Source organism: Pan paniscus, chromosome 3 (genome assembly GCF_029289425.2).
Source record: "Pan paniscus chromosome 3, NHGRI_mPanPan1-v2.0_pri, whole genome shotgun sequence".
Classification (NCBI taxonomy): domain Eukaryota; kingdom Metazoa; phylum Chordata; class Mammalia; order Primates; family Hominidae; genus Pan; species Pan paniscus.
In genome coordinates, this window is record NC_073252.2 from 53,687,613 (window position 1) to 53,710,405 (window position 22,793).

The following is a 22,793-nucleotide window of genomic DNA, read 5'->3' on the forward strand; positions in this document are numbered from 1 at the left end:
TTAAGCGACCTTAGACTGCTTAAGGGTACACTCAACAAACAAAAGGTCAGAGAGGAACACACGCTTTTCTCTGCCTCTCTGAAGCCTGCTTTTTATGTTCTAGTTTCTTTTCTCGGGACAAGCTTTTCCCCTGATGATTTATAGCAGGAATGTCCACCCCAGTCTGGGCAGACCAAGCCTATACCAAAAGGTCATGACCGCACCCTGCAGACAACAGCAGGAGGGGCTGATTTTAGTGCACCATGAGGTGGGAGGGTGCTTTTTCACTTGGGTCTAGTGGAGGTAGGCACTCTGGCAGAAGTGAGAGCTGACAATCTGACAATGAGAGAGGAAATAAGAGAGCTGTTGTCACAGTCCAATATAATAATGCATATTCATGAATAATCACAAATCATTTTGGAAAGATTAAGTACTCATTGTCTATTGACAAACTTTTTGAAAAGCCGCAAAGTACTAAATAAAGCTCAACTCACCTGTGGTTTCTTACATGATTGGTAACTGCTATAGCTTTCCATTATACTATTGTTTGGAAAAATTATCCTTTCAGAAGCCTCACCCATTGTTTGCTAATTTGCATTTGGTCCAATATACAGTATCATGCTGATTTGGACATATTGGGAAATTTTTTCACAAATACTGAAATATCCATCTAAAATGTATAAAAAGAATTTCTAAGTTTTTATAAGCATTTAAATCTTTGGCATTGTAGAAGCACGAGATCCAGATGAATGACTGCAAGCTTTTTACATGAATGTTTTGGGGTCATATAGATACAAACATGATATTAGAATCATTCTCTTATTTTGCTCTAATGTAAATAGTGGCTGAGCAAGAATTTTGACAGTCTTAAATAGTAAATAGCTAACGGAAATAAGGAGGGCATATCAGCTTCATTAGTTTTAATAAATCACTGAGATTTATAATACACCACAGTGACCCTAAATAGAGTTGGCACCTAGTTGATGGTTAACTAGACTGTCTTAACAGTAACTCCCTTTGGTTTGGTCAGGGAGCACTGAGAGATGACTGCCATGTAAATATAGCTAAGTACACTCTGGCCTAAGGTGACATTAATTACATGGTGTAGCTGAGCAAGGAAAATCAAACAAGTTAATAACAAGGATTTCACTTGGGATCATAAAAAATTGTATTGTTATAAAATGTTTTTGTTATAATGAATTGAATATAAAATCTAAAAACACAAATTATTCTGCTTTATTTTTCATTTTCATATGACTTGGCATTGCTAAAGCCTATTAAAACCTTAAAATCTATTTTTTCTCTGTTGCTTCAGTGCATATTTCAGTATATACCATTCAAATAACAACAAGGAAAAATATCAAAGGACATAATACATAAAAGCTGTGATTAAAAGTGAGATTCATGGCCAGGTGCAGTGGCTTACACCCATAATCCCAGCACTTTCGAAGGCTGAGACAGAAGGATTACTTGAGCCTAGGAGCTTGAGACAAGCCTGGGCAACATAGTGGGACTCTGTCTCTATAAAAATAAAAACAAAAATAAAAAGTTAGCTGGGCATGGTAGCGTGCGCCTGTAGTTCTCGCTACTAGAAAGGCTAAGATGGGAGGATAGCTTGAGGCTGAGAGATTGAGGCTGCAATGAGCCATGATCACACCACTCACTTTAGCCTGGGCAATAGAGGGTGACCCTGTCTCAGAAAAAAAAAAAAAAAAAGTGAGATTTGTGTGAAAGGAAACTAATAAAGGTGTGTTGATATTAAACATCAACATGTTTTATGAGGGGCAGTATTAGTATTTTCTCCCAAGGTCAGAGTTCTTCATTTTAAAAAGTGTTTTCATTTTTAAAAATTGATGACATGACAGGTCTAAACAAAACTTTTCCAACTAGAATGCATAAATTAAGAGAAAACTTGTTTTGGAAGTTAATATTTCTCTTCAGATTAACACAGTTATTTTATGCTGGTGAACATAGAAATTGTACTTCAAAAAAAATGTGAGATGTAGCTTTCGTAGCTTACAAAAGTGTTTTACTGTAATGCTGTTTTCTATTCTTCTCTTTCCATTTTAGGAGAACCTCCAGAATTCCCCTTTACGAATTTGGACCAGTAGAAGCTGTCACTATTGGCTCTGTAGATTTGGCTTTACTCTTAACTTTCGCTTTTTGACAACAAAAATATCTCATGATGTTGATTCAGCGTTTATTTTTACTACTTTGAAAGCAGTTGGGGCTGAATTTTGTATTAAAAAAGTGATGATTTAGTAGCACTGGCTGGAGCTATATACTGTGCAGGAAGATTCTGTGCAAACCTCTGCATAGTTCTGCCAATGCACCGCCATGCTGGCCTGTAGCATCCCTTATTATTCCATAGCTGTGTCTTTTTGAGCACAGAAAAACAGAAAACACCACCACCAACAGACAAACCAAACCTCCTGTGATTTGATATGATTGGCAATATCTCTAAAATCAATGTGAGATTAGAATGAAATCCCAATACTCATTTGTCCAGTGATCCAAACCAAAAAGTGCCTTCATAGATGGTGAAAGGGAAAACCAGTGCTACTACGTAAAAATAAAAGAAAAAGAAAAAATCTTTAATACATCTCAGATGTCAATATTTATTCTGGATATTTTAAAAGGCTTTTCTTTATAGTGTTTTTTACAGCTGTTTATATCAACTCAGCTGCTACTTCAATGGTTTTCCCTTTCACTCTCTATTTATCTTTTTGATTGATTAATATAAATGTTTTTACTCTAAAAAGTGAAAGGTAAAAGCAGACCTATAGCAGCTGAGTCAGTACTGACAACCACAAAACAAATGTTCCTGCAGGGGGCTGGAGGAACTTCTTATACTTAATAGACAGATGGAAAGATAAGACTTGGCTCGTTTCTTTTTCTTTCTTTTTTTAATTTGGTCTCATGTCAAGTTTGATGTTATGAAATGATTATCCAGAAGTTTTTTTTTTTTAAGTGAAAGCAGACAAAAGAGAAAATCTTAATTTAAGCTTTTAAAGCATATATACAAATTATTTTCTTCGCTCAAGGATAGAAATGGTTTATGCCAGGCTAGGAGTAGAAAACATTTATTTTAATCATATGATTAATTCAAATTGGAAATGTTCTTGTTAAATTTATAGCTCAAAAGACAGGTGGAGAATAAATTGTTTCAGCTTTATTAATACTGTTCTTGTGGAATAAAGTATTAGAATTGAAAGGAACATGAGAGATCATCTAGAATACTCTTTCCAATTACAGATGAAAAAAATGGAAACACAGGGAAGTTATGTAACAGAAACTAGACAAGAACCTAAGGTGTTTGGCTCTTCGCCTGATCATATTGCCTCTCGGATCATGTTCATGTACCCATTCCTTGCCAGGCAAACATAATTGTGTAACAGTAAAGTTTGTGTTTCTTCCCCTTACTGTATTTACTAAGTGTGTACTGATTTAGTCTTTCCTGATAATAACAAAAGTGAAGAGATTTTATCAATTGATATTGTTCATTCATTTTTCTTAGGAAGTAACCTGTGTTACAGAGCTTGAATTTTTATGGGACTTTTTCATTTCTTTTCCTGTATATGCCCCAAAAGGAGCACAAGAAGTACTTTTTTGTTTTTTTTAAGAGAGTGTCTCACTCTGTTGCCAAGGCTGGAGTGCAGTGGCACGATCATGACTCATTACAGCTTCAAACTCCCAGGCTCAAGCGATCCTCCCACCTCAGCCTCCTGACTAGCCAAAACTACAGGCATGCACCACCATGCCAGGCTAATTTTATTTTTATTTTTGTAGAGATGGAGTCTCACTATGCTGCCCAGGCTGGTCTTGAACTCCTGGCCTCAAGTGATCCTCCCACCTCAGTCTCCTGGAAAGTACTTCTTTATTAGATTAATAGAGTCTAGGAATACATTTTAGACAGTGATCTAATATTTTACGTGTACTTAATTCTGGTGAAATACTTTTTATACATAGCATGCAGCCAGATACAAAGTCAGTTTAGGAATATAGCTAATATAAATATTAAAGTCTATACTCTGATTTCTGTAGGTAAATGGGAAACTGATAGTCCTATATTAGTACTTTCTTAGTCATATATGTATATGTGGATATATATATAACTTCAATTCCTTATGATTATTATTAAAGAGAGACGTGTGTATGTATGTATAGATAATATAATTCAATATGTGTTGAATAAGTGAAGATCTTTAAAAATAAATAGTAAATAGTAAAACTAGAACGTTCTCAAGAAAAAGTTAGTCTTAGTCGTATGTTCTCTAGTTAAGAAAGTTTTATCATAGTACATCATCCAAACCAGGTTTTATTATTGACAGTAGATTGGAAACCTACTAAATAGCCACCTTAAAGCTAAGAAGGAATATGCAGCATTTATGCAGACATGAAAGATTTCCTATTACTAGAAAGTAGATGATAAAATAGTAATGTAGATACCTACTTAAAGTTAAGATATCACCATATAACTAAGTATCAACACGTTCTCATTGTTTTAATATCTTATTATTTAAGTTATGATATTGTGTGGCTCAGCTAAAATCTAAACCCTTAGTCTCCACAGTCTGAGATCCTAGCCTCTTAGCATACGCTGAACCTAGACATAAAGAACTATAGAGGCCGGGCACGGTGGCTCACGCCTGTAATCCCAGCACTTTGGGAGGCTGAGGCGGGTGGATCACCTGAGGTCAGGAGTTCGAGACCAGCCTGGCCAACATGGCGAAACCCCATCTCTACTAAAAATACAAAAATTAGCTGGCCATGGTGGCGGGCACCTATAATCCCAGCTACTTGGGAGGCTGAGGCAGGAGAATCATTTGAACCCAGGAGGCGGAGGTTGCAGTGAGCCGAGATCGTGCCATTGCACTCCAGCCTGGGCGACAGGGCAAGATTCCATTTCAAAAAAAAAAAAAAAGAACTATAGAAACGCTATTAACAGTGATGCACTTTATGGCATGTGTCATAGAAATGCATATTCAAACAGATCAAACAGCTGCCTTGTCAGAATAAAATGCACTTTAACATCCTCTAAAATTGGTACTTTTATTCCCATTTTATATTAATAGTTGAACAAAATGAGGGTTAGAATGGTTAAATAAATTGTCCTACTGTAAATATAAATATATATAAATTCATCCTTTAAAAAAGTAGTGGCTATAAAATAATGACAATAGCTAATAACTTGTTACCATTCATTCTTTTATATTCAATGCCTTTTATTACCGAAACTTTGATATTCTGAAGCAAAATAGCTCTTCTAAGTACAATACAGTTCATTTATTTAGGCTCTGCAGCATGTTATTTATGCCATATCAAGCTTCCTTTTTTTGAAACAGTTTTGCTCTGTCATGGAGTGCAGGGACGCAATCATGGCTCACTGCAGCCTTAACCACCCAGTCTCAAGCAGTCTTCCCACTTCAGCCTCCCAAGTAGCTGGGACCCCAGGTGTGCACCACCATGGCCAGCTAACCTTTAAAAAAATATTTTTTGTAGTGATGGGGTCTCCCTGTGTTACCTAGGTTGGTCTTGAACTCCTGGGCTCAAGGGGTCCTCCTGCCTTGGCCTCCCAAAGGATTACAGGCATGGGCCATTGTGCCAACCCTCAAGCTTTCTTAAATACCAAATTATAGAACATGTCTTCACAGAAGATAAATCTTGAATAGTATGAAAACAGGAGACAGATGTATTACAGGCAATTCCCAAATTCAACAGTACTAAATATTTCATTTTGTCTAATTTCCCTGGCTAAACTCAGCATAGATTTTCTTTAAAAAAAAAAAACAAAAAACTTTACAAGACACATCACAATACACTTTTTTTTTTTTTTTTTTTTTTTTTTTGGAGATGTAGTTTCACTTTTGTCACCCAGGCTGAAGTGCAATGGCACGATCTTGACTCACTGCAACCTCTGCCTCCCGGGTCCAAGCGATTCTCTTGTCTCAGCCTCCCAAGTAGCTGGGATTACAGGCGCCCACTACCACGCCTGGCCAATTTTTGTATTTTTAGTAGAGACGGGGTTTTGCCATGTTGGCCAGGCTGGTCTCAAAATCCTGACCTCAGGTGATCCACCCGCCTCGGCCTCCCAAAGTGCTGGGATTACAGGCATGAGCCACTGCACCCAGCCTCACAACGAACTTTTATTTTTGTTCTCAAAATAATACCATTTGTTTTCCAAAGTCTATATTTATTTTATATTACCCACTGTCATAATCAGACACTGTTCAATTTGTACTTTCCTTTCAGACAGAAGAGCTGGAAAAGCAGTTAGTCCTTGCCAACTCAGAGCTAACTGAAGCCCGGACAGAGCGTGATCAATTCAGTCAGGAATCTGGAAATTTAGATGATCAACTTCAAAAGCTGTTGGTAAGATTATGCTTTAAAATATGAATAAGACTAATTCTGGGAAGTTTTTCACCAAAATATATCACAAAACTCGTTTCCTTTATAAAATTACAAATTTACAAAATATTTGTGCATACATGCAATAGATTATTTTAGACACAATTCAAGTTTTGCATATAAAATGATATTCTGTATACTTAACTTTTTTCTTAAGCAGAGCTATTACAGTATTAGGTGAAGGAGATCTTGACATAGCCATAGTCTTTCAAGTAGATACCATATTCCATTAAATTGAAGTAGTGTTACACGTTCATTTTAAAGCCAAATAACATTCAAAACACATAAAAATTGTGTATATAGAAATTTGGAATGGACGGTTAGGTGAAGTTGTTTTAAAAGAAAAGGACAGTATGATTGTGCTCATAATGAAGCAACTCTGTCCTCTGTTAGAGGAACTATAGGATGAGAAATTTAGGAAAGGAAATGTTTGGAATCCCCTTTTGCGGTATTAGTGGTATAACAGAATAAATTTCTCGGCTTACCAAACCCCATTCCAGGGAATGGTGCTCTTTGCTGTTAAAGCCATCCTTTGCAGGCTGACAAGGGTTTGATGAGCTGAGGTAAGGATAGAACTGAGAGCTGTGTAGAGAAGCTCTTAATCTTGGCATAATTCTTCAGTTCTTTACCTAACATTTGCATGTTTTTCAGTGTTCTCCTATCTAATTTGAAAATCTTGGAGACTGAATGTCTGAAAGATCCTCAAACCTGGCCTCCCTTTTCATTCTTACCATCACCACCTCTCGTTCAACCCCTCATTATTCATTGCCTGAAGCATGGCAGTCTCCTTACTGATGTTCCCAACTCCAGTTTTTCTCCTCTTCACTCCTTCCTGTAAAGGGCTGCCACATGCATCTCTCTAAAATATAGCTCCGATGATGTCACTGTTCAACTCAAAATTACTTTCTCCATAAAGTCAGACACCCTCCCTTTCAATACTGTTCATGATCCATCACCCTGCTAACCTTTCCAATCCTTTCTCTCTACCCGGACCCAGTGCACCAAGCAAACACACAGGCCCCTTTCCTGTCCCTTCTTCCTAATCTCTACATCTTCAGGTCTAACTCAAATACTATCCTGAAGCATTTTGATCCCTTTAGTGAGATTCTGTCTGCTATTCCTTATCTTTGTCCCTTTAATGAAAAACCACTTCCAGTTACTTATGTCTATGTCTTAACTTTCTCTTGGATCCTAAGTCATTTGAGTGTAGATATATCTTTGTTTTTACTAGTCTGACTAGAGTTTTTGCTCCTATTCAACACTGTATTTTTTAAGTGACTGAAAAGGGAGGTAATTCTATTCACAGCCCAGATGCTACTCCAATTCCAGTACCAGCCACTATTCTGCCATCTCTCCTTTACTTATCATTTTTCCTTTACTTATCATTTTTCCTTTATGCTTTTGAGCATTTCTTTATTATAGGAGCATACTTGATGTGAGACATAATGTCTTTCTTAGAAAATGCAAGACTTAAAAACAGGATGACTTTTAAAATCTACTGTATTTTCCTTTTCATTGTATATTATTTGAGGTCTAGTCCCTCGAGATAGACTAGTAATGCTAGAAATTTTAAGCAAAATGTTAACTTATTTTTCTTGGAAATAATTGCTCTTAAGCCATTAAAAAGGAATCAGATTCCAAAATCAAAGGTGTCTGAAATCACATAAAAACTCCAAATATGATATAAAGACAATATGTTTTATCTTAATTATTTAATAGCAGGGAGGAAAAAAGCATTCCTCTCTCTTTTTAGGCTGATCTACACAAAAGGGAGAAGGAGCTGAGTCTGGAGAAGGAGCAGAATAAGCGTCTGTGGGACCGAGACACAGGCAACAGCATCACCATTGACCACCTGCGGCGGGAACTGGACAACCGGAACATGGAGGTGCAGCGCCTGGAAGCCCTGCTCAAGGCCTTGAAGAGCGAGTGTCAGGGCCAGATGGAGCGGCAGGTCAGTGCCTGCACAGGCTGTGCCATCGCCAAACAATCTCCTCTGGGGAAATAAATATTTTATGTCTAAATAGAGCTTTTTATTTTTAACATATATGGACCTAAAATGGCTCCTAAAATAAAGCTATGGATTCTGTGAGCAATTTATGAAAACCTGATACTTATTTTTCATTTTATTTCATTTTTTTGTTTATTTATTTATTTATTTATTTTTAGATGGCGTCTCCCTCTGTCACCCAGGCTGGAGTGCAGTGGTGCGATCTTGGCTCACTGCAACCTCCACCTCCCGGATTCAAGCAATTCTCCTACCTCAGCCTCCCAAGTAGCTGGGATTACAGGCGTGTGCCACCATGCCCAGCTAATTTTTTGTAGTTTTAGTAGAGATGGGGTTTCACCATGTTAGCCAGGATGGTCTCGATCTCATGACCTCATGATCTGCCCACCTCGGCCTCCCAGGGTGCTGAGATTACAGGCGTGAGCCACTGCGCCCGGCCTATATATAGACACTAATTAAACTAAATGTGTCAAGCTTTATCTCACTTGTACATTGCTGAAGAACTAAACTCCTATCCCATTGCCTTTTCACGTTTACCTAAAAATTGGTAACCTAATAATTGCTTATTTCTGCTGCAGAGAAGCATCAAATTATTGGGCAGCCCGAGGAGCAACAGGGTTGAAGGTTTCTAACAGATTTTTTTTGCTTTATTTTTCTCCCAAAAGAGACTTGCCTCTCTTTCCCCAAGTCTCATCACTGATTGAGACTGATGAGTGCATTCCATTCCGGTGCACCCTCCAATAGCAAAACGTGGACTGCCTTCTTAATAGCAGTGTACTTTCTGTGCTAGGAAGACATGGTTCTAATGCCAGTTACTGCCACAGGGACATAAAAAGCATCCCACAAAAGTGTAAGCTTCTCAGAATGTGAAAGCAAACCAAGGGACTGGTCTTGGCTTAGACCCAGGCAAAGCCATTAACCTACTCTCTGGCTTAACCTGGGCAAGAAGAAAGATGAAAGGACCAACTGGAAGTTAGAATTTTCAGCTTTTCCAAACAAGGATCAGAGAATATGAATGTGTGTGTGGATAAAAGCCATTATTCATTTTTTTCCTCAGAGGTAGAATTAAAGGTAAAGTTGGAGGGAAATTAAAAATAAGGGGTAGTTATTGTAAATTCCACCACCCTTTCCCCCATTGCCAGGGTTATCTTAATCTAAATCAGTACAGAAAACATCCACAGAGGAAACTTCCCAAGACTGCACTCTAGAACACCGTTGTGGAGGAGCGTTATTATTTAATTAAGCCCTCTCCACCTTGGTCTAATTAGCATATGTCAGTCTTACATATGTTATAAGAGCTAGAGTTCTGACAGCAAAATGATTGAGTTAATTTAACTAGACATGGCTGGGTACAGTGGCTCATCCCTGAAATCCCAGCACTTTGGGAGGCCGAAGCAGGAGATCATTTGAGGCTGGGAATTTGAGAAGACCAACCTAGGGAACACAGTGAGACCCCCATCTCTTAAAAAAAAAAAAAGATCTTACTAAACATTGCCTAATTCATGATTTCATGCTTTTAAGTTAACTTGTATCTCTTGAGGTTGCCTATACCTATCCTCCCAAATCTATGAAATTCTCTTTTCTTTAACAATCAGATGGCAGCAATTCAAGGAAAGAATGAAAGTCTAGAAAAAGTATCCTCCTTGACTGCTCAGCTTGAATCCACCAAAGAGATGCTGCGCAAAGTAGTAGAAGAGTTGACAGCCAAGAAAATGACTCTGGAGAGCTCAGAGAGGACAATATCGGACCTGACAACTTCTCTCCAGGAAAAAGAGAGAGCCATCGAGGCTACCAATGCAGAGATCACAAAGCTCCGCTCCCGGGTGGACTTGAAATTGCAGGAGCTGCAACACTTGAAAAATGAAGGGGATCATCTCAGAAATGTGCAGACAGAATGCGAGGCCCTGAAACTGCAGATGACAGAGAAGGACAAGGTGATCGAGATTCTGCGACAGCAGATTGAGAACATGACACAGCTGGTGGGCCAGCATGGACGAACTGCTGGAGCTATGCAAGTAGAAAAAGCTCAACTGGAGAAAGAAATCAATGATAGGCGGATGGAACTAAAGGAACTTAAGGTCTGTAGAGTTTTTTTGTGATTTAACTTCTGAAATATCATTTATTAGCAGGTATGACCTGTACTGAAAAGTGGTTCTTGGTATCTGTGGACACTCTGAAACTGTTGGAAGGTGTTTGTTTCTATGTGTATATGTGTGTTTTTGTGAGAAAGGATAAATACTTTTATCAGATTACAGAAGGAATGGATGACTCGAAAATGGCTCAAAATCACGGGTACAAAAGAAAAAAGATCAGAAAATCTATGAAGTCTTTCCTGATACCACAGGAAAGTATTTTCTCCCTCTTCAGACAGACCTAAATTTGAACCCCGTCTCTCACTACTTAGTTACGGTGAAACATTGGACTGTTTGCTGAATCTTGGCTTCGATATCTGATAAACAAAACCAAACCAAAAAGTAAACAAAACAAAAAACTCCCAACAACCTGTTGGGTTACTGTGAGGCTTAAATCAGAAAGTATATATCAAGGAATGAGCCTATTAATAGTTTCTGGCTATTTAATAATTTAAAATTTAAATAACTTAATAATTTAAAATTTAATAAATATTAGTTTCTTTCCCCTGTTTTGGTCTCCTTCTGAACTTTCTCATACTTTATTTGTACCTGTTAAAACCTGGTTCACATTCTATATTGCCGTGTGTGTGTGTGTGTGTGTGTGTGTGTGTGTGTGTGTGTTTATGTAGCAGTGTCTCCTTTTCCCTACAAGATTGTAGACTTCTTCAACCAGGGTACACATCTTATTAGCCTTTGTACCTCCTGCCCCATATTTTTGTGCCTTGCACCCAGAAGGTGCTCGATAAATACTTATCAAAATTTAACACAATTTAATGGGTTTTTTAAAAAAATTGATTTCAAAGGATTAATGTCACCTTTATCTCTGACTTGGTGAGTAGTAGGAGACAAATCACATATACTGTAGATGCTTCAGTTTCCTCCTTCTAAAAATAGGGCCAGCAATAGATAATTATCCATCTTATGGAAATAAACAAGTTCATTGCATTAAAAATAGAATTTTCTATTGCTTAAGTTTTTACCTGATTATATACATTTTTAAATGGCCAAACTCACCATGAAAAGGGACATAGAAAGGATTCTCAATGGCCAGCCCTACAATGAAACCCTTAGAACAGGTGTGATGCAGGGCAGAGCATATCAGAGGAGAAAGGATGGTTGTTCTACCTTGCTTAGGAAGATCACTAGTGGATTGCTAGTGTGTTAAGGTTCTAAACAGGAGAATCCCACTCTTATACTCTAAAACTTAAATCAATTTAATCCTCACAAAACCTTATGAGGGAGGCACTATTATTATCCCATTTTACAGCTGAGGAAACTGAGACACAGAGAGTTTAACTTGCTGGAGAGCAGCACTACCTTGTGGTTTGAACCTAGGCAGCCTAAGTAGATGTTACTGTGCAGTGGTTCTCAGTGAGAACCGGAATCGCCTGGAGGGCTTTTTAAAGCACAGACTGCTGGCCTGCTCCCAGAGTTTCTGATTCAGTAGGTCTAGGATGGGGTGTGAGATTTGGTGTTTCTGAACAAGTTGCCAGATGACGTGGATACTGCTGGTCCTGAGAGCATCCATCAGGATCTGTGTTAGTGCCTCAAAGGAATGTGGAGCTCCTGACTAGAGGGCCAGTGAAAGCTTCAGAGAGAGCTGGGAACCTGAAATGGGCAAAAACTAGGCAAAGAGAAGGAAGGATGGCATTCCAAGCCCGGGAAGAAGCCTAGTCTGTAATTTAGCCTAGAGATGGTGTGGGAGACATTAAAGGTTTAGGGGTAGGAAGGAGGGGGTAACATGAAGAAGACAGTGTTGGAAGTGGATTAATCTGGCATCAGTATGCAGAAGTGGCTTGGAGAGAGTAAAACTAATTTTCAGTTCCTAAATATGGAGCTGGAGCAGCTTCAGGGAATAATTTCCTAGGTAATTAGAGTTTCACACAGACACAAAGAACATAAGTTTAAAACTCAAGTCCTAATGCCACATCCACTTCCCTCTGTGATCTGATAAGAAAAAAAGGTGGGGGAATCATAGCTGTAGAAGGTATGGTTTCTCTCCTGGTTTCTGTCCCCTCTTCAGAGTGGGTACTGCACACATTGACAGCAGAGAAGCAGAGTGACTTTTATTTCAATAACTGTGGGTCCCCAGAGCTAGACCTTTCTTAAAAACAAATAAATAATAAGACTAAGAAAGGACTGAATTCTATCAGCTGGCCTCAAGAGGTGGAACAGGAGCAGCACTCGTCCTATGTGTGTTGTGATGCCTCAGGTTGTCCTAGGGAAAGCCCTCCCCGTCCCTTACTGCATGAGGCCAGCTGGATTTAGTGTGACAGTTGCCAGGAGTGGCTAGGCAGAGATCAGATAGCCCAGATTAGGGCCTTTACTGCCCAAACCCATCACAGGCGGGCAGTGAGACAAGCCTGGGGCTCCCCACCAATCCTTTTTGAACAGCCAAAAGCTTGTCATGTGGCTATATTTCAGATGTATCGTTGGTCTCCACAGTTAAACTGCTGCTATAGCAGTCAAATTGCATCTGCCAGGATACTAAGGCCAGTAGGGCGATAATTTGGGGAAACAATCTGATGACCAAAGAAAGTCAATATTTTTTTCAAATGTCACTTATTTGGAAGGATCTAGGTCAATTCTGTCCACCAGAAATACAGTGTAAGTGACATATATAATTTTAAGTTTTCTAGTAGACACATAAAAAGAAATGTGAAATTAATTTTAATAACATTTTATTTAACTCATATTCAAAATATAGTGTTTTTAATATTATAATCAATACAACAGATCACCAAGATATTTTATATTCTATTTTTATACAAAGTCTTTGAAATATGGTGTGTATTTCACACTTACAGCACATAACTTAGATTGGCCACATTCCAGGTGCTCCAGAGTCATGTGCAGGTATTGTGTTAGACGACACAGACCTACACCCTGGGAAGAGAGGGGTCCTCCTAGGAAGCCTTACCAACACAGATAGAGACCAGTTACGAGGCACTGTGGCAATCCATATGCGAAGTGATGGCAGTCCAGACCTGCAGGTTGGGCAGGATTTGATCAACAATTGGGTATGAGGGGCGAGGGACAGGGAAAGACATGGTGACTTTGTGAGTTCAAACTTAGACTGGCAACATGGTAGTGCCTCTAACAGAGAAGAGTCAGAAAGGATTGTAGGGGAAGGCCCTCTGTGAAGAAGGAATAGGAATGTTTGAGTCAGTTTGCAGAAGCATGCCATGCTGGGAGTTTCTGACAGTTAGTTGGAAACGCCGAATTAGAGTTGCCATATTCACATTCCCTACCCTAGTCAAAGGACCAGATACTTTCACCACCACAAACCACCCCAGTCTAAGCTCCCACCTCTCTCATTTGCTCTTCCAGTTGCCTTCTCACTGGTCTCCATGCTTCTCCCCCTACCCCCACGCCAACCACTGTTTTCCTTCATACCAGAGCCAGAGTTGTATTTTTAAATTGTTACACTACATCACTCTCATACTCAAAACTGTCCAGTGACTTCCTGACTCACTCACAATGCATGCTCAAGTTCTTACATTGCCTCTGAGCAACCTGATCATTCCCTTGGCCCCTCTCTGACTTCATCTCCTGCTTACCCCAAGCTCACTTCACTCCAGCCCTACTGATGTCCCTGCTCTTCCCCAGACACGTTACCTGTACACAGAGCTCTTCCCAGACTGTCCACGTGTCTTGTCCTTATGCTCAGGAGCACAAGGAGCATCTGCTTAGATGTTACATCATCAGAGAGGCCTTTCCTTGCCAACTGTGGCAGGGTCCCCAAGACCGACCCCAGGTTTGATGATTCCCTAGGAGGACTCGCCAGACTCAGCATATAATCATACACAAGGCTAGGATTTATTACAGTGAAAGGATACAAAGCAAAATCAGCAAAAGGAAAAGGCACATGGGGCAAAATCCAGAGAAAGCCAGGCATGAGCTTCCAAGAGCCTTCTCTGAGTAGAGTTATGCAGGACATGCTTACTTCCTACTCCACCCCCTGCCCCAGCAAGACACCGTGACAACACCTGTCAAGTGTTGCTAACCAGAGAAGCTCATTAAAGCCTCAGTGCCCGGGTTTTTATATTGGAGTTTGGTCCCATAGGCCCCTCTACCTGGCAGGTATCCAGATTCCAGGTTCCCAGAAGGAAAGCAGGGGTTCAGCATGAACACATTGTTTGCACAAACAGTTTAGGCACACTGAGCCACTCTTATTAGGGTGGTGGGAACCCTCCCAAAATCCAAGTTCCCAGACGACAGTCAAGGGCCAACCTTGTAAGCGGCCTTTTTGAGGAGAGCACCCAAACCTGCTATGTGAACTCTTTCTGCACACCAGCTTACCTCAAGTAGCAACCCCTCCCTTGCATTCATTCTGTACCCCTCACCTGCTTTTATTATTATTCTTGCCACTTCTCTTACCTGACATATTAAATGTTTGTTTTCTTCTCTTCTTACTAGAGGAGGACATGAAGACAAAGACATTGTTTTGTTTATTGCTATCCAGGGCCAGGACTAGGGTGAGGTAACTGAGGTGCCCAGGTTAGAGGCCTTCACCTAGCTGCTTCACTTGCATTACCCTAGTCATAGCCCTGCTTCTATATCCCTTGCTTGTAAAATAGTTCCTGCCACAAAGAAGGTTCTTAATATGTATTTTTTGAGTGAATGGAGATAGAATAGGAATAATGAAGGGTTGTTGCAAGCAATACTAGGAATTGACATCTAAGGTTAAAAGAAAGTGAAATATTTTCCCACTTTCTATTGATGCTTTATAATAAAATACAAATTTAGTGTCCTGGGAAGTAATGAAAAGATAATAAATATAGATGGAATACAGATAGGGGGCAGAAAAGGATATTAAGTAGGAGACTGTTGTCAGATTTTAGGACTGTGTTAGCAGCTATCAATTATAACTATACATGTACATATTTTTTACTTCTCTATCTATCCTTTGTATTTATCCATATATTTAGATATTAAAAGATAAAAAAGATGCAAAGATCCGGGAGCTTGAGGCCAGAGTGAGTGACTTGGAGCTGGAAAAGGTGAAGCTGGTGAATGCAGGCTCTGAGCGGCTCCGTGCAGTGAAGGACATCAAACAAGAGAGAGATCAATTATTAAATGAGGTGAAAACAAGTAGGAGTGAATTAAACAATCTTTCAGGTATGTTGCTTCAGCACAAATCCTACTAAAAAATAAGAGTCTTAGCAGTGAAGCCAATGTAGACCCTAGCACAATTGCAAAAGAAGGGTGTCTCACTCACATGACAAACATGAATAGTTATGCTGCCCCCATGGAGTTATTCATAGCATGAAATCTCATAGTTTTCATGAAGAGTTCCCACATCTTACACTTACTGACCTTAACTTTAGTCAGCCCTCAGTGTACTGGAAATTCTGTACTGAATTTCTAAGAGAAGTGTGAGGTGTCCAGAGTTCAGGCTTCCAAAAGGAAAACAGGTGTTCACATAAATCACATTGTCTGCACAGTTTTGTGTTTATGAAAGTGGAAACCTTGAGTCCTTGGAGTCAAATAGCTTGATTAGAAGTTTACTAATGAAGTGACATGTGAAAATAGACATGTGAATTTATTGACAGGAAAAATCCATGGCCTTATATTAAACAGTGAAACACTCCAGTTTATGGTTGGTATGTGTATTAGTCCCTTCTTGCATTGCTGTAAAGAACTACCTCAGACTGGATAATTTATTTTATTTATTTATTTTTGAGACAGAGTCTCACTCTGTCCACCAGGTTGGAGTGCAGTGGCGTGATCTCAGCTCACTGCAAGCTCCGCCTCCCGGGTTCATGCCATTCTCCTGCCTCAGCCTCCCAAGTAGCTGGGACTACAGGCGCCCACCACCACGCCTGGCTAATTTTTTGTATTTTTAGTAGAGATAGGGTTTCACTGTGTTAGCCAGGATGGTCTCAATCTCCTGACCTCGTGATCCACCTGCCTCAGCCTCCCAAAGTGCTGGGATTACAGGCATGAGCCACCCCACCCAGCCCAGACTGGGTAATTGATAAAGAAAAGAGGTTTAATTGACTCACAATTCTGCAGGCTGTACAGAAAGCATGGCTTGGAGGCCTCAGGAAACTTAAAATCGTGGAAGATGAAGGAGAAGCAAGCACATATTCACATGGCAACAGGAGAGAGAGAGACAGAGAGAGAGCACACAAAGGGGGAGGTGCTACACACTTTGAAACAACCAGATCGCATGAGAACTCACTCACTGTCATGAGAACAGCAAAGGGGAAATCCGCCCCCATGATCCAGTCACCTTCCACAAGGCCCCTCCTCCAACACTGGGAATTACAACAGGACATGAGATTTGAGTTGGGACACTGAGCCAAACCATATCATTCTGCCCCTGGGCCGTCCCAAATCTTATGTCCTTCTTACATTTCAAAACACAATCATGCCTTCCCAATGGTCCCCCAAAGTCTTAACTCATTCCAGCATTAACTCAAAAGTTCAAGTCCAAAGTCTCATCTGAGACAAGGCAAATCACTTCTACCTATGAGCCTGTAAAATAAAAAACAAGTTAATTACTTCCAAGATACATTGAGGGTACAGGCACTGGGTAGATGTTCCTGTTCCAAAAGAGATAAATTGGCCAAAGCAAAGAGGCTACAGGGCCCATGCAAGTCTGAAACCCAGCAGGGAAGTCATTAAATTTCTAAGCTTTGAAATAATCTCCTTTGACTCCATGTCTCACATTCAGGGCATGCTGATGTAAGGGGTGGGCTTCCAAAACCTTGGGCAGCTCTGCCTCTGTGACTCTGCAGGGTACAGCCCCCCATGGCTGCTTTCATGGGCTGGCACTGAGTGCCTATGACTTTTCCAGGCACATAGTGCAAGCTGTCAGTGGATCTACCATTCTGGGGTCTGGAGGACAGCGGCCCTCTTCTCACAGCTCCACTGGGCAGTGCTCCAGTGCAGACTCTGTGTGGGGGCCCCAACCCCACATTTCCCCTCTGCACTACCCTAGTAGAGGTTCTCCATGAGGGCTCTGCTCCTGCAGCAGACTTCTGCCTGGACATCCAGGCATTTCCATATATCCTCTGAAATCTAAGTGGAGGCTCCCAAGCCTCAACTCTTGCCCTCTGTGCACCCACAGCCCCAACACCACATGGAAGCTGCCAAGGCTTGGGGCTTGCACTCTGAAGCAACAGCCTGAGCTGTACCTTGGCCCCTGTTAACCAGAGTTGGAACTGGAGCAGCTGAAATGCAGGGCACCATGTCCCAAGGCTGCACAGTGCAGCAGGGCTCTGGATCTGGTTCACTAAACCATTTTTCCCTTCTAGGCCTCCAGGCCAGTGAGGGGAGTGGCTTCTGAGAAGGTCTCTGAAATGACCTGGAGACATTTTCCCCATTGTCTTCGCTATGAACATTTGGCTCCTCCTTACTTAGCAAATTTCTGCAGCCTTGAATTTCTCCCTGGAAAATGGATTTTTCTTTTCAACTGCATGGTTGGGATGCAAATTTTCCAAACTTTTATGCTCTACTTCCCTTTTAAATATAAATTCTAGCTTCAGGTTATTTCTTTTTTAATGCAAATGAGCACAGGCTTTTAGGAGCAGCCAGGCCACATCTTGAACACTTTGCTGCTTAGAAATTTCTTCTGCCAGATACCCTAAATCATCTCTCTCAAGTTCAAAGTTCCACAGATTCCTAGAGCAGGGGCACAATGCTGCCAGCCTCTTTGCTAAAGCATAGCAAGAATGATCTTTACTTCATTTCCCAGTAAGTTCCTCATCTCCATCTGAGACTTCTTCAGCCTGGACTTCATTGTTCATATCACTGTCAGCATTCTGGTCACAACAATTTAACAAGTTTCTAGGAAGTTCCAAACTTTCCCACATCTTCCTGTCTTCTTCTGATCTCTCCAAACTGTTACAACCTGTATCTGTTAACCACTTGCAAAGCTGCTTTCATATTTTCAGGTATCTGTAGAGCAGTATCCTACCTCTCTGGTACCATTTTTCTGTATTAGTTCATTTTTGCATTGCTATAAAGAACTACCTGAGAATGAGTAATTTGTGAAGAAAAGAGGTTTAATTGACTCACAGTTCTGCAGGCTGCACAGGAAGCATGGCTGGGAGGTCTCAGAAAACATAATCATGGTGGAAGGTGAAGGGGAAACAAGCACATCTTCACATGGTAGCAGGAGAGAGAGAGAGAGAGAGAGAAGAGGGAGGTGCTACACACTTTCAAACAACCAGATCTCATGAGAACTCACACACTGTCACAAGAACAGCAAGGGGGAAATCCTTCCCCATGATCCAATCACCTCCCACGAAGCCCCTCCTCCAACACTAAGAATTACAACAGGACATGCGATTTGGGTCAGAACACAGAGCCAAAGCATATTAGTATGGTATGAAGTATCATGTACTTCATAAAGTCAGAAGTTACTGAGCATTTACTATGCAAGACACTGTGGTAGAACCTGGAAACCCCACAATGAAGCTCACAGTCTAGTAGGGAGATAAACCTAGATAGAAATGGGTGAATAACCAGTGTGTGAGGCACAGTGAAAGTGTATTGAGTACAAAGATAGCACAGAGGATACAGAATTTACAGTAGGAAGTGACATCTGTACTGGGTTTGAAAGAGGAAAAGGAATTCAGCAGGTGAAAAAGGGGTGCAAGGGACATTCCAGGCAGAGAGAACATTATGGGCAAATGCATGAAGCCATGAAATATCAAAATGTGACCTCAGAAGTATTAGCTGGAGCAAAAGTGAAACGAATGAGGGCTAAGAAATAAGGCAGAATAGATAGGTAGAGCCGGGTAATGTGGAGCCCACAAAAGATATTAAGTAGGAGATTTTTTGTCAGATTTTAGATGGACTGTGTTAGTAAGTAAATTAGAGAAAAGAAAAGCAGACCAAGCAGTTAAGGAGGATTTTTGCAGTCATCCCAGATAAATAGAATGAGGACTTGAATTAAGGCAGTGGCAGTGAGAATGGAAGGAAAGAATTAAGAATATTTTTGGAGGTTAAATCAACAGAACTTAGTGGTTGGAGGGATTAAGTGTAGGTTTCAGGATTTTAGTTTGTGGTATTGGAAAAGCAATGTAAGCAACTGGGAGAGGGAACCAGAAGGAAAGGCAGGCTTGAGGGCTGGAGGATGAGATGTAGTCACTGTGAGGCAGTTGGTTTCAGGTGGCACAAGGACATCTACATGGAGATGTCTGGACAAATGGAGCTGGAGCTTTGATCCTTTTCTATATAAATCTAATCATATAAATAGATACATATAAATAAATATGTGTGTGTGTATGTGTGTGTGCACACATGTGTGTATTGTAGTATATCAAATGATGAGTTTGTGCCAAGTATTTTCACAGATACTGGAGATAAGTCAGATAAGACAGATGGCAGCCTCAGGTTACTTATAGTGTCATGGAGATTCATCTACCAGCAGATGGTGGTTAAATCTACTCTAGTGAACACGGTCATCCAAGAAGAAGGTTTAAGATGAGATAACTGCAAACTAATTATAATGTTTGGGAAAAAACAATGAGTAATAAGTGGGTAGAGGAGGAATAGGATCCACCCAAGCAGATTAAAAAGAAAGGGTCATATCCCTGGAATTGTGTATGTACATCTCATTTCTGTAACAAAGGAAGATGTAATTAAATGACTTCTCTTCCAGTTCTAAAATTCTGTGATCATTAATTACAAATAAAATATACTTAATTAACAATGGGATAGAAAAAAGTAACCATCTATTATTGATTATCACATTGTATAGAGGAGTATGAAGTCTTAAAAAGGAATTTCCGAAACAAAAGTGAAGAAATGGAAATGACTACAAATAAGTTGAAAATGCAATTAAAATCTGCACAGTCTGAACTAGAACAGACAAGAAATACATTAAAGTCAATGGAAGGATCTGATGGTCATGGTATGCTCTGTTAGATTTAAAATTTTTTCTTCTGTTTTTAATTTAATGGACTAAATTTGTTAAAACAGAAACTCAAATACATTACCTACCACCTCTTCACAGTGCTAAATGATGTGAGAAATATACAATAGTAGGTATTAATGATGGAGGTTATGTAGCAGTAGTTAATTGTTTTTAGGAAATTGCCATGGAGTTAATTTAATCCCTAAACTATCTGAATCTTTCCTTTCTAGTGGCTATTTCAGTAATTTCTAACAGATCTCAGTATCTATTAATGTCAAGTAATTATTTTTAAGGCTATAAATACAAGTTACCTGTAATTTCCATTCAACCCTTTATTTTTCAACATGTACACTATATAAACTGTAGGTCCCTGGCTAGTTGGCAGTTCTTGATTGCTTCACTGTGATAAAAATGGGAAGGAATCCTGGAAATTGAATTGTTAGGTGAGGGGACCTTCTCACCACCCAGATTTATTCCCCTTTTACCTTGCTGCCCATACTAATGCAGAGAGATAAAAAGGTTATCTTCCAGTTCATGTTATTCATATAATTGTTGACATGACCATATTAGCTGACCATAAAAATTAATATTTATCTAATTAAAGTATATACTTTTCCATTTCTCAATATTTTTTAATGTCAGAAGATTTATTTTTGTGCTCGCTTTGGCCGCACTTATACTAAAATTAGAACGATATAAAGAAGATTACCATAGTCTCTGTGCAAGGACGACCACAAATTCTTGATGTGTTTCATATTTTGTGTGGTTTGGCCCTTTGCTGGTTAACACAGATAAACTTGTTGGGTTTGGAGAAGTCACTCGAGAGGTCTTTTGGGGTCTGCTGCCCCTGCTCCCCAGACAGCAACCCAGCCTCACTGTTGGGCATCTTCACAACCACCCCAGGGACATTACAATTATTAAGTTACCTAGAGAACCCTTGTGTTCTCATTCAAATTCTTGTTTCTATTTATTAAATCAGCTTAAAATAAAAAAAAAAACATTCGTTTTAGAAAATTTCCTTTCAAGGCCAACCATGATCCACTTAATCAGACCATAATTCTTCAAAGTGGTGAGCAAATGATGTCAGACTTTTACCCTATTAATAAATCAATATACAGTGTCAGTTTAACCCTGTTTTGACAGTTTAGATAGAAGAACTATATCTTGTTAATGAGAAGTCAGACCTTTCATTCTGATAGCTTGTTTATAATGAATGGTATATTTTCATTTTTCTTTTTAACCTCTAAGTTATAGCCAGACTGGACTCAAAGCTGTGGCATTTTCAATCCTTTTTCCTCAGCTGACTCTAAGAAAAAAAATCAGATATGCTTATGCTGGCAGTTTGGCTACTGAGATGGTAGTGAGTTCCAAGCACATGACAACAATCATGAGAATAAAAATTGAAGGGTTTGTGATATCACTGGACCCTTTAAAAGATACACTAGATGTCTTGTGCAGTATTTTAAGTATGAGGTTCTTGAAAAATCACTTTAGTAATAATACAATATATATTATTATTTATGTGACACCCCCCATGTCTACACACACACACACACACACACACACGTACATATATTATATATTATATATTTCCCTACATGGGTAAGTATGAGTTTAGTCAATGTTATTGTTATTACTGGAAAGCTGGCAACGTATCATGGTCAATGAAATTAATCTCAGTGGCAAAAACCCTACAAAACATGATTATATGTATGTTTCCCAGCTAAAAATCTCTAGTAGTAGTTAAAAGTTATTATATTCCAACATTATAAAAACCGAAGACATTCGTCCATGATCTTTTCCTTGAAACTGCCCAGATACCTTGGAGGATCTTACTTGTCACCTTCTCATAAAGTTTAACCATCAAATTACCATAGTCTCTCAAACTTAAGAACCTAAGGCATAGTTTGCCTCTTTTTTTTTTTTTTCCAGCTATGAAAGTGGCAATGGGGATGCAAAAGCAAATCACAGCCAAAAGAGGTCAGATAGATGCCCTTCAGAGCAAGATACAGTTTTTGGAAGAGGCAATGACAAATGCAAATAAGGTGGGTTGCTGTCCTCAGAGTGGGGAAACCAACGTGTTCGCTCACAGGCAGACCACAAGGCAGAATAAGATGAAGCAGAGATGCAAGTGCAAGGGGAAAAGGAAAGCTTATTTCTAGGTGAGAGAACAAGGGAAAAGTTCCTAGAAAAGCATTTGAGCAGGATGTTGAAAGACAGCTACTATTTTAAACGTGGGAAATGGGAAAAAGAACATTCTTGGTAGAGGCAAGGAATGATTATAAACAAAATACAGTGAGTTCCATTATAATGTGACATACATGTTCATAAAAATCGCTGTGCTATGCAAAATTGTGTAATAAAAACCACAGGGCTTATGGGAACAATGGGATCA

General features: G+C 39.6%; 1 protein-coding gene and 1 non-coding gene across 25 annotated transcripts in view; both read left to right on the forward strand.

Moving 5' to 3' along the window:
• CCDC158 (coiled-coil domain containing 158) overlaps positions 1-22,793 on the forward strand; it is a 110,904-nt gene that overhangs the window by 44,153 nt on the left and 43,958 nt on the right. For 18 of the 24 annotated variants that reach the window (XM_055111388.2, XM_055111389.2, XM_055111385.2 and 15 more), the window contains 6 exons: positions 6,232-6,351; positions 8,141-8,338; positions 9,988-10,470; positions 15,456-15,645; positions 20,243-20,395; positions 22,331-22,443. In XM_055111388.2, the coding sequence (XP_054967363.2) occupies positions 6,232-6,351; positions 8,141-8,338; positions 9,988-10,470; positions 15,456-15,645; positions 20,243-20,395; positions 22,331-22,443 (1,257 nt within the window). The remainder of the gene's footprint in view (positions 1-6,231; positions 6,352-8,140; positions 8,339-9,987; positions 10,471-15,455; positions 15,646-20,242; positions 20,396-22,330; positions 22,444-22,793) is intronic. The other 6 variants (XM_055111396.2, XM_055111398.2, XM_055111399.2 and 3 more) reach the window with 1 other exon arrangement.
• Positions 21,054-21,159, forward strand: LOC112439672 (U6 spliceosomal RNA). Its single transcript, XR_003027924.1, has one exon. It is a non-coding gene; the product is annotated as a U6 spliceosomal RNA (small nuclear RNA).